General features: G+C 49.0%; 1 protein-coding gene across 1 annotated transcript in view; it reads left to right on the forward strand.

Annotated features, from left to right (window-relative positions):
* The first annotated feature begins 8,652 nt into the window (after positions 1-8,652).
* The window catches only part of ppp1r26 (protein phosphatase 1, regulatory subunit 26), a 33,998-nt gene continuing 26,240 nt past the window's right edge, over positions 8,653-16,410 (forward strand). The window contains exons 1-2 of the mRNA XM_078226153.1: positions 8,653-8,844; positions 11,367-15,507. Of these exons, the coding sequence (XP_078082279.1) occupies positions 11,423-15,507 (4,085 nt within the window). The 5' untranslated portion in view covers positions 8,653-8,844; positions 11,367-11,422. The remainder of the gene's footprint in view (positions 8,845-11,366; positions 15,508-16,410) is intronic.

Below are 16,410 nucleotides of genomic sequence, written 5' to 3' on the forward strand. Positions count from 1 at the left end.
CTCACAGCGATCACTGACCTGTTCTATCAGCTTAGTATAATCTTCATCTCCTACACCTGCATCCTTTAATAAAATTTTCAGCCTCCGAGGAGACGGATGCGTAAATTGCCGATGCAGTTCCAACACAATGAGCTTTTTATCAGCTAAAGTCCCATTTCCGGATACTAATAACACTTCCTTAACCTCTTTACCCGAAAAATAATTTGTCATTAATGGAATTCGATAGTGTGCCGACTGTGTAAATCGCAAGTCCACCATTTTTCTAAAAACCGTTGCCTTATCATTTTCCATATCCGGTTTCATGCGTGCTTTCTTCATCGATGGTCTACTCAGAAGCAAAGGTATCTCACTCGACACAACATCGGTGTTGATGAGATGATTCACTCCGGCAATATTGCAACGGATCACCACCCTTTTCAGTGACGTCAGGTATTATCATCCCCAAACCTGAAACTTGTGGAACTTTCAAATTCTTTAATCTTGTTCCAATTTTCAGCATTTGAAGAGTCCAAGTAACATTTTAAGCAGTCAATTCCACACACGGCAGCCATTGTCTAATACGGCACAATTAAAGGACTCTGCAGCCAACACTCATTATAGGAGTAAAACTTCCCGTTAATAGGACAATGCCTTCTTTCTGGTTACTATCTCTTTCCTCTTCCGATTCTTCCAGGTCATGTGTAGCTTCAAACACTCTGGATTGCTTCGGATAGTTGAAAGCATAATGAAATTTAGAGTCACACCAAAAACACTGATTTATTAGACCCTGGGCATTTCTGGGGTTCGTTTTCCTGTTACCGTTCTCCATATCCTTCCTCCTGTTATAGGTATTAAAGGGTTTCTGTCCTCAATTTCTGGGTCCCAATCTTCCGCCATACTCTTGTAGCCTACTTGTGCCCATCTACTGTTAACAGGATGGAGAGGTTGTTTCTGCCACAATCTGTTTTATCACTGACTGACCCATTTGTGTCATAAAAGCCGCAGGGATAGATCGTTTCCCTAAAAATTATTTTAAGGACTCTGTCATTTGATCAAATAAGGTATTATTATCTGCAAACTTAACTCCTGTCAAAACCAGAAGCCTATTCATATTGGTCACTTTAGCACAGCCCAGTAACTTAAATGCCAACACAGACTGTGGAAATTCCAGGCAGTGTTTTTGCAGCCTTTTCTAGTCGACTAACTTCCATCACATACTCTTCAATAGAAATATCTCTGATTTCCAAAATCTATTAAACTCTGACCAGGCTTCATACACATTTAATAAATCATCCTTTTGACAAATCTTATCCATGAAATTTAATAAATTATCCAGTCCTTCTTCCGAGTTCAAATGTTCCAACTCCAATTTGGAAAATACCTTCCGTCTGATTTTACTTCCATAAAAAGTAAAGAAAGAGCCAATGCCAATTCCTTGTTTCCTTTTCCCCAAAGCGGTCACCATAGTCCACATGATCACTTCACCATTGGTCAAAAGGTTCAGTTTGAGAATAATGGTGGATCACCAGATCCCGACACTTTTACTCTGGGTTCCGCCATTTTGTTGTCTCCTTCTCATTGTTCATTTAGAATTTGAGCAAAGTCTTCCTTTTTTTATCCGAAAAAGTTGTAACTTGCAGCCCTTTACTCGGAACCAACGACCAATCCCCTGCTGCCACTGTTTGAGCCTCTCGGTTGATGTCGAGGAGACACCAGTTCTGCTTCTTGATAAAATACCCTTTATTTCTTTGATCCAACTCCACCAACAAACAGCGCCACCTGTGGTCCCTTTATATATCAGTGACTTCTACTGAATAATTGACATCAAATTAGGACTTAATTGGAAGGTCTGTTAACCCATTCCTAACACAAATGCAGCAAAACCTGGACAATATCTGGACTTGGACTGACAAATGCCAAGTAAAAGTTCACACCACACCAGTGCCAGGCAATGACCATGTCCAACAAGAGAGGATCTAACCATCGCCCCTTGACATTCAGCGGCATTACCATCACTGAATCCCCCACTATTAACATCCGGGGGTTACCATTGACCAGAAACTCAACTCGACTCGCCACATAAACACAGTGGCTACAAGAGCAGGTCAGAGACTGGGAATCTTGCAGTAACTCACCTCCTGACTTCCCAAAGCCTGTCCACCATCTAAAAGGCACAAGTCAGGAGTGTGATAGAATACTCTCCACTTTCCTGGATGGGTGCAGCTCTAAACAACATTTAGAAAGCTCAACACTATCCAGGACAAAGCAGCCCCGCTTGACTGACACCCCATCCACAAACATCCACTCCCTCCACCACCGGTGCACAGTGGCAGCCGTGTGTACCATCTACAAGATGCACTGCAGGATCTCATCAATGTTCCTTAGGCAGCACCTTCCAAACCCACAACCACTACCATCTAGAAGGACAAGGACAGCAGATAACTGGGAACACCACCACCTGGAGGTTCCCCTCCAAAGTCACTCACCATCCTGACTTGGAAATATATCGCCGTTCCTTCACTGTCACTGGGTCAAAATCTTGGAATTCTCTCCCTGACAGCACTGTGGATGTACCTACACCTCAGGGAATGCAGCAGTTCAAGAAGGCAGCTGACCACCACCTTCTCATTGGGCAATTAGGAATGGCCAATAAATGCTGGCCTGGCCGGCGAAGCCCACATCCCGTGAAAGAATAAAAATACCTCACTGCTATCCTTCCCTCTCTCTTGTTGGACAAGGCCACCTGTAATCCCAAGGCAGCAGAGGCTACATATCAAGTGCTGTAAAATGGGATTAGGATAGGTGCTTGATCGCCAGCACAGAAACAATGGGCCGAAGGGCCTCTTCGTATGCTGTAAAACTCTATGACTCGATGAGCCCAGGAGACCAGGCCACCTACAGGTAATGAGTGTTTTGCTGGAATGATCCTCTCCATTCCCGGGCTGGTTTCGCCAAGAGCATCCAGAATGACCGTTGAGAGTGGAAACTGAGGACAATCACTCTCATTGCCAATGGAGGTGCCATCCTTACCTTGCTCCTTGGCTGCAGGTCTGCCTTCGAGGAGGTGACACTGTCCAGTGATTACCGGTTTGGTGAAATGAGGGAGTCTCAGGTGTAATCCTCAAAGATCTTAGGTTGTGCTTCAATTGAGAGCTTCCCTCCTCTTCCTCCTCCTCCTCCCTCTGCACTCAGCCTCCCCTCTCTACTGCCTCTGCTCCATCTCCATCGCTGTCTACACATCTCGCTGCCTCGGAAAAGCAGCCAGCATAATTAAAGACCCCGGACCATAGAGATGGAAATGAGAGAGTGCAGAATGTAGTGTTACAGTCATAGCTAGGGTGTAGAGAAAGATCAACTTAATGCAAGGCAAGTCCATTCAAAAGTCTGTCAGCAGCAGGGAAGAAACTGTTCTTGAGTCGGTTGGTACGTGACCTCGGACTTTTGTATCGTCCGGAGTGCGTGGGGTCCTTAATTAAGCTGGCTGCTTTGCCGAGGCAGCAAGAAGTGTGGACAGAGTCAATGAGCTCGCATAGACTCAATCAATGGGCTGAATGGCCCATTTTGGTGCCAAGATGATTCCATAATGCCCTGTGAATGAAAAAGAAATTGCAACTATTAGCCACTATAATCCTACTAACAGGCCTCTCAACTCCTCTGATCTCCTTATGAAAGTTATAGAATCGAGATTACACTGACTGTCCAACAGAACATCTTACCCAGGCTGTAACCCTGTTACCCCACGTATTTACCCCCTAATCCCTCTGATCTGCACATCTCTGGACTGTGGGAGGAAACCGGAGGAAACCCACGCAGAGAGATGAGTTTAAGAGTCCAAAAACATTTCCAAACTTCTCCACGAGTGGAAGTAAGAGGAGACCATTCGGCCCATCGATCCTGCTTCACCATTCAGAATGATCATGGCTGAGCTTGGGTTCCGATGCCACTTTACCACCTGCTCCGAATATTCCTGATTCCCTGAGAAACCAAATAATTGTCTCTCTCAGCCTTAAATACGTTCAACAATAGAGCATCACAACCCCCCCGGGGGAGAGAATCCCGAAGATTCACAACCCTTTGAGTGAAGATATTTCTCCTCATCTCAGTCCTAAATCATCAGCCCCTTATCCTGAGACTGTGCCCCTGTATTTTAGATTCCCCAACCAGGGGAAACAATCTTTCAGTATCCACCCTGTCAAACTCCTTCAGAATCCTGTCGGTCCCAGTGAGAGTATAACGTTGGTAAGTGTGAGGTTATCCACTTTGGAAGGAATAATAGTAAAATAGACTATTATTTAAACGGTGAAAAATTACAACATGCTGCTGTGCAGAGGGACCTGGGGGTCCTTGTGCATGAATCACGAAAACTCAGTTTGCAGGTGCAGCAGGTAATCAAGAAGGCAAATGGAATGGAGTATAAAAGCAGGGAGGTCATGCTGCAACTGTACAGGGTACTGGTGAGGCCGCACCTAGAGTACTGTGTACAATTTTGGTCCCCTTATTTAAGAAAGGATATATTAACTTTGGAGGGGGTGCAGAGAAGGTTCACCAGGTTGATTCCAGAGATGAGGGGGTTAGCTTATGAGAAGAGATTGAGTAGACTGGGCCTGTACTCATTGGAGTTTAGAAGGTTGAGGGGAGATCTTATAGAGACATATAAGATAATGAAGGGGCTAGACAGGGTAGAAGCAGCGAGGTTATTTCCACTTACAATGGAAACAAGAACTAGGGGGCATAGCCTCAAAATACAGGGGAGTCAATTTAGAACAGAGTTGAGGAGGAACTTCTTCTCCCAGAGGGTAGTGAATCTTTGGAATTCTCTGTCCAATGAAGCAGTAGAGGCTACCTCGTTAAATGTGTTTAAGTCACAGATAGATAGATTTTTAACCATTAAGGGAATTAAGGGTTATGGGGAGCAGGTGGGTAAGTGGAACTGAACCCACTATCAGATCAGCCATGATCTTATTGAATGGCGGAGCAGGCTTGAGGGGCCAGATGGCCTACTCCTGCTCCTAGTTCTTATGTAGATCGCCTCTCTTTCTAAACTCCAGAAATTATAGACACAATTTACTCAATCTCTCATCACAGGACAACACCCTCATCCCAGAGACCACTCAAGTGAAGCTTCGCTGCGCCGTCTCCATTGCAAATTTATCCTTTCTGAAATTTGGAGAGTAAAACTGCGCACAGTGTTCCAGCTGTGGCTGTCACGACAATAATCTCTCCATCAATGTCAACAAAATGAAGAATATAATCTTCAACTTCAGGAAGCGTAGAGAACATGCCCCTGTCTACATCAATGATCAAGAGCTTCAGGTTTTCAGGTGTTCAGATCACCAGCAACCTGTCCTGGTCCCCCCCACGCCGACACTATAGTTTAGAAAACCCACCAACACCTCTACTTTCTCAGAAGACTGAGGAAATTTGACATGTCGGCTACGACTCTCACCAACTTCTACAAATGCACTATAGGAAGCATTCTTTCTGGTTGTATCACAGCTTGGTATGGCTCCTGCTCTGCCCAAGACCGCAAGGAACTACAAAAGGTCGTAGATGTAGCCCAATCCATCACGCAAACCAGCTTCCCATCTATTGACTCTATCTACACTTCCCGCTGCCTCGGCAAAGCAGCCAGCATAATCAAGGACCCCACGCACCCCGGACATTCTCTCTTCCACCTTCTTCCGTTGGGAAAAAGATATAAAAGTCTGAGGTCACGTACCAATCGACTCAAGAACAGCTTCTTCCCTGCTGCCATCAGACTTTTGAATGGACCTACCTCGCATTAAGTTGATCTTTCTCTACACCCTAGCTATGATGCAACACTACATTTGGCACTTTCTCCTTTCCTTCTCTATGAACGGTATGCTCTGTCTGCATGGCGCACAAGAAACGATACTTTTCACTGTATACTAATGCATGTGACAATAATAAATCAAATCAAAGCCTGTACAACTGGAGCAAGATTTCTTTATCAATCCCCTTGCTACAGAAGCTCACAATACTTCCCCACTGCAACAACAAAAGAAAGTCAAAAACACCTGACCTGAAGGTGCTATCCTGATCTATTTAAACCGGGCTTGTGGGAACTCCCTGGTTTAGTTCAACACAAGTTCAGGCCGGAGTGACTGGGAGAGAGAGAGAGCTTTAACCGGGTCCGCCTGGATCACAATAACCAATTGGACGTTATCTCAGGACTCGAGCCTGTTTCACAACGTGACCTGCCGATTCACTGTGACGACCGGCACACAGCGCCACAAGTGGCACCACAGAACCAAACCACAAAGCCAGGGCCGTCAGTGAATGAGGCAATGGGAGAAGAAAGACTTTGCATTTCTGTAGTGCCTTTCACAATCACTAGAACTCCCAAAGCGCGCACAGCCAATGAAGTATCGTTTGAAGCGCACTCACTGTTGTAATGTAGGAATCGCAGCTGCCAATGCATGCACAGCAAGATCCCAAAAAGAGCAATGAGAAATTTATCGGGATAATCTGCTTCTGTGAGGCTGATTAAGGGATGAATATTGACCAGGACACTGGCCAGGGAGAAATCCTCTCCTCCTGTTCAAAACAGTGGCCTGCGATCTTTGACCTCCACCTGACATTCCAGCACTCTCTCAGCACTGACCCTCTGACAGTGCGGCACTCTCTCAGTACTGACTCTCTGACAGTGCGGCACTCTCTCAGTACTGACCCTCTGACAGTGCGGCACTCTCTCAGTACTGACCCTCTGACAGTGCGGCACTCCCTCAGCACTGACCCTCTGACAGTGCGGCACTCCCTCAGCACTGACCCTCTGACAGTGCGGCACTCTCTCAGTACTGACTCTCTGACAGTGCGGCACTCTCTCAGTACTGACCCTCTGACAGTGCGGCACTCTCTCAGTACTGACCCTCTGACAGTGCGGCACTCCCTCAGCACTGACCCTCTGACAGTGCGGCACTCCCTCAGCACTGACCCTCTGACAGTGCGGCACTCCCTCAGTACTGACCCTCTGACAGTGCGGCACTCTCTCAGTACTGACCCTCTGACAGTGCGGCACTCTCTCAGTACTGACTCTCTGACAGTGCGGCACTACCTCAGTCCTGACCCTCTGACAGTGTGGCACTCCCTCAGCACTGACCCTCTGATGGTGTGGCACTCCCTCAGTACTGACCCTCTGACAGTGCGGCACTCTCTCAGTACTGACCCTCTGACAGTGCGGCACTACCTCAGTCCTGACCCTCTGACAGTGTGGCACTCCCTCAGCACTGACCCTCTGATGGTGTGGCACTCCCTCAGTACTGACCCTCTGACAGTGCGGCACTCTCTCAGTACTGACCCTCTGACAGTGCGGCACTCTCTCAGTACTGACCCTCTGACAGTGCGGCACTCTCTCAGTACTGACCCTCTGACAGTGCGGCACTCCCTCAGCACTGACCCTCTGACAGTGCGGCACTCCCTCAGCACTGACCCTCTGACAGTGCGGCACTCCCTCAGTACTGACCCTCTGACAGTGCGGCACTCTCTCAGTACTGACCCTCTGACAGTGCGGCACTCTCTCAGTACTGACTCTCTGACAGTGCGGCACTACCTCAGTCCTGACCCTCTGACAGTGTGGCACTCCCTCAGCACTGACCCTCTGATGGTGTGGCACTCCCTCAGTACTGACCCTCTGACAGTGCGGCACTCTCTCAGTACTGACCCTCTGACAGTGCGGCACTACCTCAGTCCTGACCCTCTGACAGTGTGGCACTCCCTCAGCACTGACCCTCTGATGGTGTGGCACTCCCTCAGTACTGACCCTCTGACAGTGCGGCACTCTCTCAGTACTGACCCTCTGACAGTGCGGCACTCTCTCAGTACTGACCCTCTGACAGTGCGGCACTCTCTCAGTACTGACCCTCTGACAGTGCGGCACTCTCTCAGTACTGACCCTCTGACAGTGCGGCACTCTCTCAGTACTGACCCTCTGACAGTGCTGCACTCCCTCAGTACTGACTCTCTGACAGTGCGGCACTCCCTCAGCACTGACCCTCTGACAGTGCGGCACTCCCTCAGTACTGACCCTCTGACAGTGCGGCACTCCCTCAGCACTGACCCTCTGACAGTGCGGCACACTCTCAGTACTGACCCTCTGACAGTGCGGCACTCTCTCAGCACTGACCCTCTGACAGTGCGGCACTCCCTCAGCACTGACCCTCTGACAGTGCGGCACTCCCTCAGCACTGACCCTCTGACCCTGCAGCATTCCCTCAGCACTGACCCTCTGACAGTGCGGCACTCCCTCAGCACTGACCCTCTGACAGTGCGGCACTCCCTCAGCACTGACCCTCTGACAGTGCGGCACTCCCTCAGCACTGACCCTCTGACAATGCGGCACTCCCTCAGCACTGACCCTCTGACAGTGCGGCACTCCCTGAGCACTGACCCTCTGAATCTGGAATCAGACCATGAACGCACTGTGGTGTGGATTAGAGGTTTGCATCCTATCACTGAGCCATGGCTGGTATTTTGTCCAGTGTTCTTGCTTGGTGACTTTAGGTGGGAGCATGACATGCATTGTGTCTTGTGGAGGCCAGATAGCTGACAGCTGGTTCAATGGTAAAAACCCCACTGGGTGGAGCCCAGTAAGTTAATGCATTTAGTTTTCTGCTTCCTGCTTATCTGAACTTTTTGATTCTGGTTCTGTTGCAGCACTTGGAGCCCGGCTGCAAGCGGTGCAGTGAGCTGCCTGTCCCGCTGCTTTGCAATTGCTGCTTGTGGCAGCGCCCTGCCCCCCAGCCGGCCGGATCTTCACTCCCATTGATGCATTTATTTATTTGCCTCTCCGCCTCCGCGCCCTGAACTTTGCCGGGAGCCGCCGGGAGAGCAGCGCGTCTGCAGCAGGTACGGAGCGCGCGCGGCCGCTCCCGGGGAGCCGGCAGCTGTCAATCACCGCGGGAGCTGTCAATCACCGCGCCACCTGTCAATCACCGCGGCCTCGCGCTGGGTTTTGGCGCCCGGCCCGCCCGGGTTGTCCGCTCCGGCCCGGCTTTTCACTCGAGGCCTCGGGCTTCGGGCCTGTCCTCCGCGGCCGGGCCGCTCGTTCTCCTCGCCCCGTTCCTCATTGTTAACCTCCGGCAGGGTGGCTGGGGGGGGGGGGCGGGGGTGGGTGATGTCAGTCGATGCCCCCGGTCTCAGGGTGAGGTGCCCCCCCCCCGCCGTCCGCTCACTCACAGCCCGGGGGTGAGGAGGCCCCGATTGGGCCTCGGGTTTGAGGCGGGCGGGCAGCCGCTGAGGGCAGGGCGGAAGGCCGGAGTTCCGGGAGCGTCGCAAAGGTCGGCCACTGACCCCCTGGGAGGCACTGACCACTGCCCTGGGCACTGACCATCACCAGGGTCTCGGTACCCTGGGCACTGACCACCAGGGACTGGGTACCCTGGGCACTGACCATCATCAGGATCTGGGCACTGACCACCAGGGACTGGGTACCCTGGGCACTGACCATCATCAGGATCTGGGTAGTCTGGGCACTGACCACTGCCAGGGTCTGGGTACCCTGGGCAATGGCCACCACGGTCTAAGTACCCTTGGCACTGACCATCACCAGGGTCTGGGTACCCTGGGCAATGGCCACCAGGGTCTGAGTACCCTTGGCACTGACCATCACCAGGGTCTGGGTACCCTGGGCAATGGCCACCAGGGTCTGAGTACCCTTGGCACTGACCATCACCAGGGTCTGGGTACCCTGGGCACTGACCATCGCCAGGGTCTGGGTACCCTGGGCAATGGCCACCCGAGGCCAAGGGGCCACTGTATCTGGCTGAAGTTTGAACAGCCTGTGTCAATCGGCAGTGCAGTTAGTGGGGCCTCATTGACCCTAACCCTTTGTCTCTCCACCCCACACCCTCAAAACCACCACACAAAGAATGAACATCCCTTGTGTCAAGGTCAGGGTGCCAAGCCCTGTTATAGCCCAAATTTGGCCCATTTTCCTTGACCAGTCAAATTTGCCAACTCCAATTGGCTCTTGGATTGAAGCACCACTCACTTATCTGGGTGTTTCGTTTGTGTGGAGAAACCCCTTATATCTGTCTTAATCCTGCTTTTGAACTAGTTTGTAGTTCGTATACAACCCTCAGAGATCCCTGGATGGGTCAGTAACACATCAGGAAAGGGAGAGAGTATTTAAATAGTTCCAATTGTAAAGTGAGCTTATCTCTGCTGTTATTGAGTGAATGGTCTTTGTTTAGACTTCCAGGGTGTCTGCACTTTAAACCGATTCTATGAGATGACCAATTCAAATTACCAGCAGTTTAATTTTCAACAATGGCTTGTGTTTATATAGCACCTTTAACATTGGCAAATGTACCAAGCTAGTTCAAAGGAACATTATCATTAAATTTGACACTTAGCTACATAAACACATGTTCGGACTGATGACCAAACACTGGGTCATAGACATAGGTTTGAAGAGCAACATGCAGGAGGAAAGGAAAAGAGGTTTAGGAAAGAAATTCCGGAGTTTAGGGCTCAGGGAATTCTGTACTGTCAGAGATGTTGTCGGGTGGGGGGGGGGGGGGGGCAGTTTTACCGCCCCAGCCGCCACAGGAATCGTAGCGGGGGGTGGAGGGCAGACCATGCAAAAGCCCATTGAACTCGGGTGGGATTTTCCAGTTTTGGGGCGAGCTTGGCCGGAAAATCCAGCCCCTTGTTTATTGAGTGAGACATTAAACCAAGACCCCTTGGCTCTGTAGGATAGATGAACTGGGAAGTTCCCGGTGTCCTGGCTGATATTTATCCAGTAAGAGTTTTAACAACACCAGGTTAAAGTCCAACAGGTTTATTTAGTAGCAAATACCATAAGCTTCCGGAGTGCTGCTCCTTCGTCTGATGGAGTGGAAATGTGCTCTCAAACAGTGCACAGTGACACAAAATCAAGTTACAGAATACTGATTAGAATGCGAATCCCTACAGCCAGCCAGGTCTTAAAGATACAGACAATGTGGGTGGGAGGAGCATTAAGCACAGGTTAAAGAGATGTGTATTGTCTCCAGACAGGACAGCCTGCAAGTCCAGGAGGCAAGCTGTGGGGGTTACTGATAATGTGACATAAATCCAACATCGGCATCTCCACATCATGATATTTATCCAGCAACCAACATCACTAAAATAAGATCAATGTATTTTTACATTGTTCTCAATTAAACTTTGCCAGATACAAATTATCTGCTGTTTTTCTAACAGTTCAAACGGTCTTGATTGGCTGTAAAATGTTTCAGGACTTCCCGAGGTCATGAAAGGTGCTATAGAAATGCAAGTCTTTCTTCAGAAAACAGGCAGAGGCAGGAGACAAGAATATTTCGTAAGAATTTAAGTTGTTTCAGTTTATTAATGATCTTTTATTCCCTGTGCTGTTTCATTTACAGGATGTGAGTGGAACTGCAACACAGGTCACGTGTCTGGCTGTCACTTTCCTGCTATAATGTTCTTCATGAATTTGGCACCTATCTCTGCGGTACAGACAGATTGGCATCCCTTTGGGCCATCCCAAAACTTCAGCCTCCCCCTGAGTTTCTCTCACTCTGGTGAGGAGTTCTCTGCTGTGCAAAGTGCCGTCAACGTGAATGTGCAGATGATCATAGAAAACTTGCGAAGTACTGACTCACCTTGTGCCATGAACAATGACCCCATCAGTAGCGCGCAGGCGAACATAGCTGGAAAACGGCAGAGTGAGGGCACATTAGACGGGACCTCCATCAGAGTTTTAAAGGGAGCTGCTGTGGAGGACCTGAAGTCTGGCTATCCGCCCTGCACCCTTGGCACAGAGAAATCCAGCTTGGGCCATTGCATCCTGGACTCGGACAGTGACGAGTCTGTTGACCGAGGTATAGAAGAAGCAATTCAGGAATACTTGAAAAAGAAAACGGAAGATCCACCCATATCAAAGGCTGTCCACGAGACAGAAGTTCCTCCGGGGACACGTGGAGCCATTGAAGCCTCTGTTGCAAATGTCAGCAATGGCATTTCGTGTGGGCGAGAAGTGGTAGGCCCAAACAAGCTCGAACTTGACTTTGTGAATATGGTCAGTCTGGAAGCTGCAGGATCTAGATGTTCTTCTCCCTCCAGCGTCAGCAGCAATGACTCTTTTGAACTAAGTATACAGGCAGAGATTGAAAGGTTCTTGCAAGACAAGCGGAATAAGGAAACCGGCAGCACTAGCACCAGCTTCCCTAAGAGTGAGCTTGCTTCTGGGGAGAGCACAGAACAAAAAGAAAATCTGGTAAAGGTGGAACAGAAGAAAAGGAAGAGATGCGCCAAATCTAGCGCAGGGAACCAAACTCATCCTGTCAAACAGTCAGTGATGAATGCCAACTCTCAGGTTTGCAGCAGTAAATCCAGCCACTTGGGGGAATCTGGAGCTGTCGGCAGTGTTGAGAAAGGCAGTGAAGGGAATCCGAAAGGTAATAAAAAGTTAGCTAGCAGGAAAAAAGCAAGAGCAAGGAATCGCTTTGAGGAACTCTACAAAAGCAGCAATACCCACTGGAGCCTCAGTACTGAACTCACTGAGCCAAGGGTCAATCCCATTATTGCATGTGGAGAATTGTCTGATTCTAGCAGTGATGATGGGATTGAGGAAGCCATTCAGCTTTACCAATTGGAACAGAGGAAAGGGAAAGCCAAGGATGTTGCCATTGTCCTGGGCTTGTTGCCTCACAAGGCCCCCAGCACTCAGAAAGGTGCTGATGCAGTTTTGCAAGCAGGGGGCATGGAGAAAGAAACACTGGAAGCAGCTGTGAGCAAGAAGTGGACAGGCTGTGCTTCAAAGCCTGAAACATTCTGTCCCCGCAACCTTTCCGATACTGACTCGAGCGATCAGTCCAGCGATGACTTTGTAACACAAAGGGAGACAAATACCACGGACTCCAAACTTGGTTGGAAAAAGAGATTTCAAGCTGAGACTTTGTCAGAATCTACCCCCAAACGGGAAGGGTCTCTTGTAACCAATGCCCAGCCATCTTCAGATAGCATGATAGACAGGGCTCCTTCAGAAAGGGAAGAGCGAGCAGGCAAAGGCAAGGCAACCACTGAGAGCAACACTGCTGTCTCCAAGCGAGTTGTGTCTTCCTCGGACAGTGAAAACAGTTCTGCAGACAGCAGTGACAGCATTGAAAAAGAAATTCAGAGTTACTTGGCTTTGAAGGCAAACCAAAGCAGTCAGAAATCAGACAGAGTCGGAGCTGTGAGTCAATTGGACAGAACATTTCCCCAGGAACTGAAGAGAGAAGACAGTCTGAATGAATGTCCATCTTTGTTCTCTTCTTTGTCTTCATCTTCATCTCAGACATCATTGTTGCAAAGAGGAAAGCTGAAGAATAATGTCAGCACGGATCATGAGCTTGGAATGGAGGAGCTGAGAGAGAGTCAACCACCAGAACTTGGTGGGACACCTGTTGCACTGACTAAAAATGGCACCATCACCTCTAAGATTAAAGATGGCTCAGCAGAACAGGATATATTTGATGTAAGTAATGTCTGGCATGACCGGACTGTCAACCAAGATGAAGAGAAATTGTCTCCCATGGAATGGATTGGAGAGAAACTGTCCTGTGGTAAGCACGCCCATGATTCTTGGCAGACAGATGAGAAGAGTAGCTCACTGGATAGTGATGAGGATCTGGATACAGCTACAAAGGATCTCTTGAAAACCAGAAAGAAACTGGGGAGAAGACCAAGAGATGTGAAGAAGCGAGTGCGGTTTACAGGAGCAGAAGTTGTTACTTACTCGGAGCAAAGCGTAGGAATTGGTAACCAAACTTTCAGGGTCACTGAAGAAAGTCTCACTGCGAGCCACGTCCCCCTAAAAAGCTGCTTATCAAAAAGTGACAAGGCACCTTGCAGGCATTATTTAGACTTCAAGAACAAAGGGAACAAGAGGGCAAGGGAGCAGTCAGAAAATGAAGGCAGCAGCAAAGTGACCAGAATCGGGAAGCCCAAGATTGCTTTGTCGTGTGGTGCTCCATCTGGCACTGCTGATGGGCTGACTTGGAAGAATGCGCAAGCGGGTGACAGCAGTTCCCCAGACAGCGACGATGGGATTGAGCAGGAAATTCTGAGGTTTCTCGCTGAAAAGGCCAGAGTGAACAGCAGATTGGACACACTCGCAAATGACCAAAACAAGGCGCATGGATTTAACAAACAAGGGGAAGAAAGTGAATTGCCAGAAATGGCAGCCCAGGGCAGGACACTGTCTCCCTTTTCTCAACAAGCTGAGGGATCTCACGGCGTTAATATGAAAGGACTACATCACCTGCAAGATGAGCCTGCAACTGGGAATTTACATGGAAATACAGAAAGGACGGGCACTAAAAAGGAGACTGAAGTTAGAGGGAAGGGTTTGCTCCAGGGCGTTCGTGGTACCTGCAGTGCGCAGTGTCAGACTGAACACAGACACGTCATTGAAGAATCAGCAGCAGCTTCCAGAATAGAAACTAAAGCTGGAATCATTCAGGAGAGTTTGCAGGTTGGCAACACAGACTGTCCAGGGAAAGGGGCCAGTCATTGCCATTCAGGCAGGCACGGGGATATTTTTCAGGACAAAAAGGTTAATACTACCCCAAACAGCCAAAACATTCAGGGGAAAGGGGCACCTCTTGCTCTAGGAGCAAAACAACCATTGGTTCAGGAGCAAAGTGTACAAAACCATGACCCCAGGTTGTGGGGTGCAGGACAGCATAAACTGAAAGCAGATCAAATCAGATCCTCCGAGAAAACTGTAAACAAGTTTAGCAGTGCCTTCCAGACCGACCCTCTTGGTGACACTGCATCGATTGGTAGGGGGAAAGTAACCTGCAGAGGGAAAGAATATTTCGGAATCAGCCAGTCAGATGCAGGCTGCAGTCTAGACCAAAACTCACAAGCTGTGGTTAACATTCACCCCTGTATAGATAGTGTTAAAATGAAGTGTGATGAGGGTAAAAATCCAGGCCAAACTTTAGGACCTCTGCTGCCATCAGCAAGTCTTAATTCTCATTCCAGCGAGGTGAGCGGGCCACTGTGTGCAGCAAGGCAAGGACAAAGTGACCATAATTATCAGAGTGAAATGAGGAATAAAGTGAGGGAGGAGAGTGACACTGTACACACACGCTCTGACTGTGTGACCCAGCAGCTGTTTGAAGTGACAGGACCATCCAGCTGTTTGCCAATTGCTGTACCGATTATAGTCTCGACCCAGAAGGAAACCAGCAGGGTAGAGCAGAGAGGTCACTGTGAGGGTGCAGAGACTGCGTCAGAAACGCTGATTACCGAGGGAACTCCTGATGGGGAAGCTATCAGTCAGTGCACAAATAGAGAGAGTGATGAAACTCTGCCAGCCTCTCAGTGGCAGTCGCTGAGCCAGGCTTTGTCAGGACCTAAGATTGAGCAGCAAAACAACAGGGGCACAAGATCACAGGAGGCAGCAGAAGGGGAAAGTCCTGAAGCCTTTTACGACAAAGCTAGCGATCATTCAGGTGACGACAGTAGAGTGGACACTGACAGGTCAGGACTGCAGAGACAGGGTGCTAAGTTGTAAGTATGTTGTACAATAGTTTAATTCTGAATTATTTACGGAGCAGTCACTATGTTCAGTATAGCTTCCATTGTGGGGGGGAGGAGGTTTATCCAAGTACACCTCTGGATATAATCAATGTTGTTGTAAGTAGATCCTTTACAGTCTATTCAAAGCAATTAGGGCGATTACAAACACGCATCTTTTGTTGAAGCAAGTGTCTTGTCAGAGCTAAGACCACCTCCCCAGCCCAAAGACCATGAATTCCAGTTGCAGTGCATTTCTAGGGGTCGGGAGGGGAGGGCGGTGCGAGGTGGCGCAGAGAGTTCTGGTCAGCTCTCTACTTGACCTCTGAATATGCCCTACCCCTCCCCCCTCCCCCTCCTCCTCCTCCACACACACATTCCACTTATTGAATCCATTGAAGGACACACACTGGTTCCATTCACTAACACTACCCAAGCAACCTGGCATGAGTTCAGCACATCCTGAAGGTCAAGAAGGTGTTCTGGGATCTATTCCTGGTCTTTGCCAAGCTCTCTGATCAGAGCCAGGGATACACCAATCAGCTTCAGCATCCCTGAGAGTGGCAGAGGGGCAAAGTTATCCGGAGCCCCTGCTCTTGCTGCTCTTGTACTGGGAACGGGATGAGAGTTTTGCTCTGTGGGCTCCTGTGGTTGAGTAGCAGTCATCGTGAGCTCACACAGGAGCGACAGTCAGGTGAGCGAAATTCTGGTAAGCAGCTTTGACAGCAGTAATTGAAAGCAAAGATAAGGAGAAAAGATTAATGCAGTGGGTCTTCCTTTGAGGTGACAATAAGTGAATATATTTTGAATGGAAATTATGCCCTGAATTCTTTAGAATTGCTTGCACACAGAAACACAACAGTGAATTTTGTGTTCAAACTTTCCTTTTATGTCTAA

This window comes from Mustelus asterias, chromosome 13, assembly GCF_964213995.1.
Source record: "Mustelus asterias chromosome 13, sMusAst1.hap1.1, whole genome shotgun sequence".
NCBI lineage: Eukaryota > Metazoa > Chordata > Chondrichthyes > Carcharhiniformes > Triakidae > Mustelus > Mustelus asterias.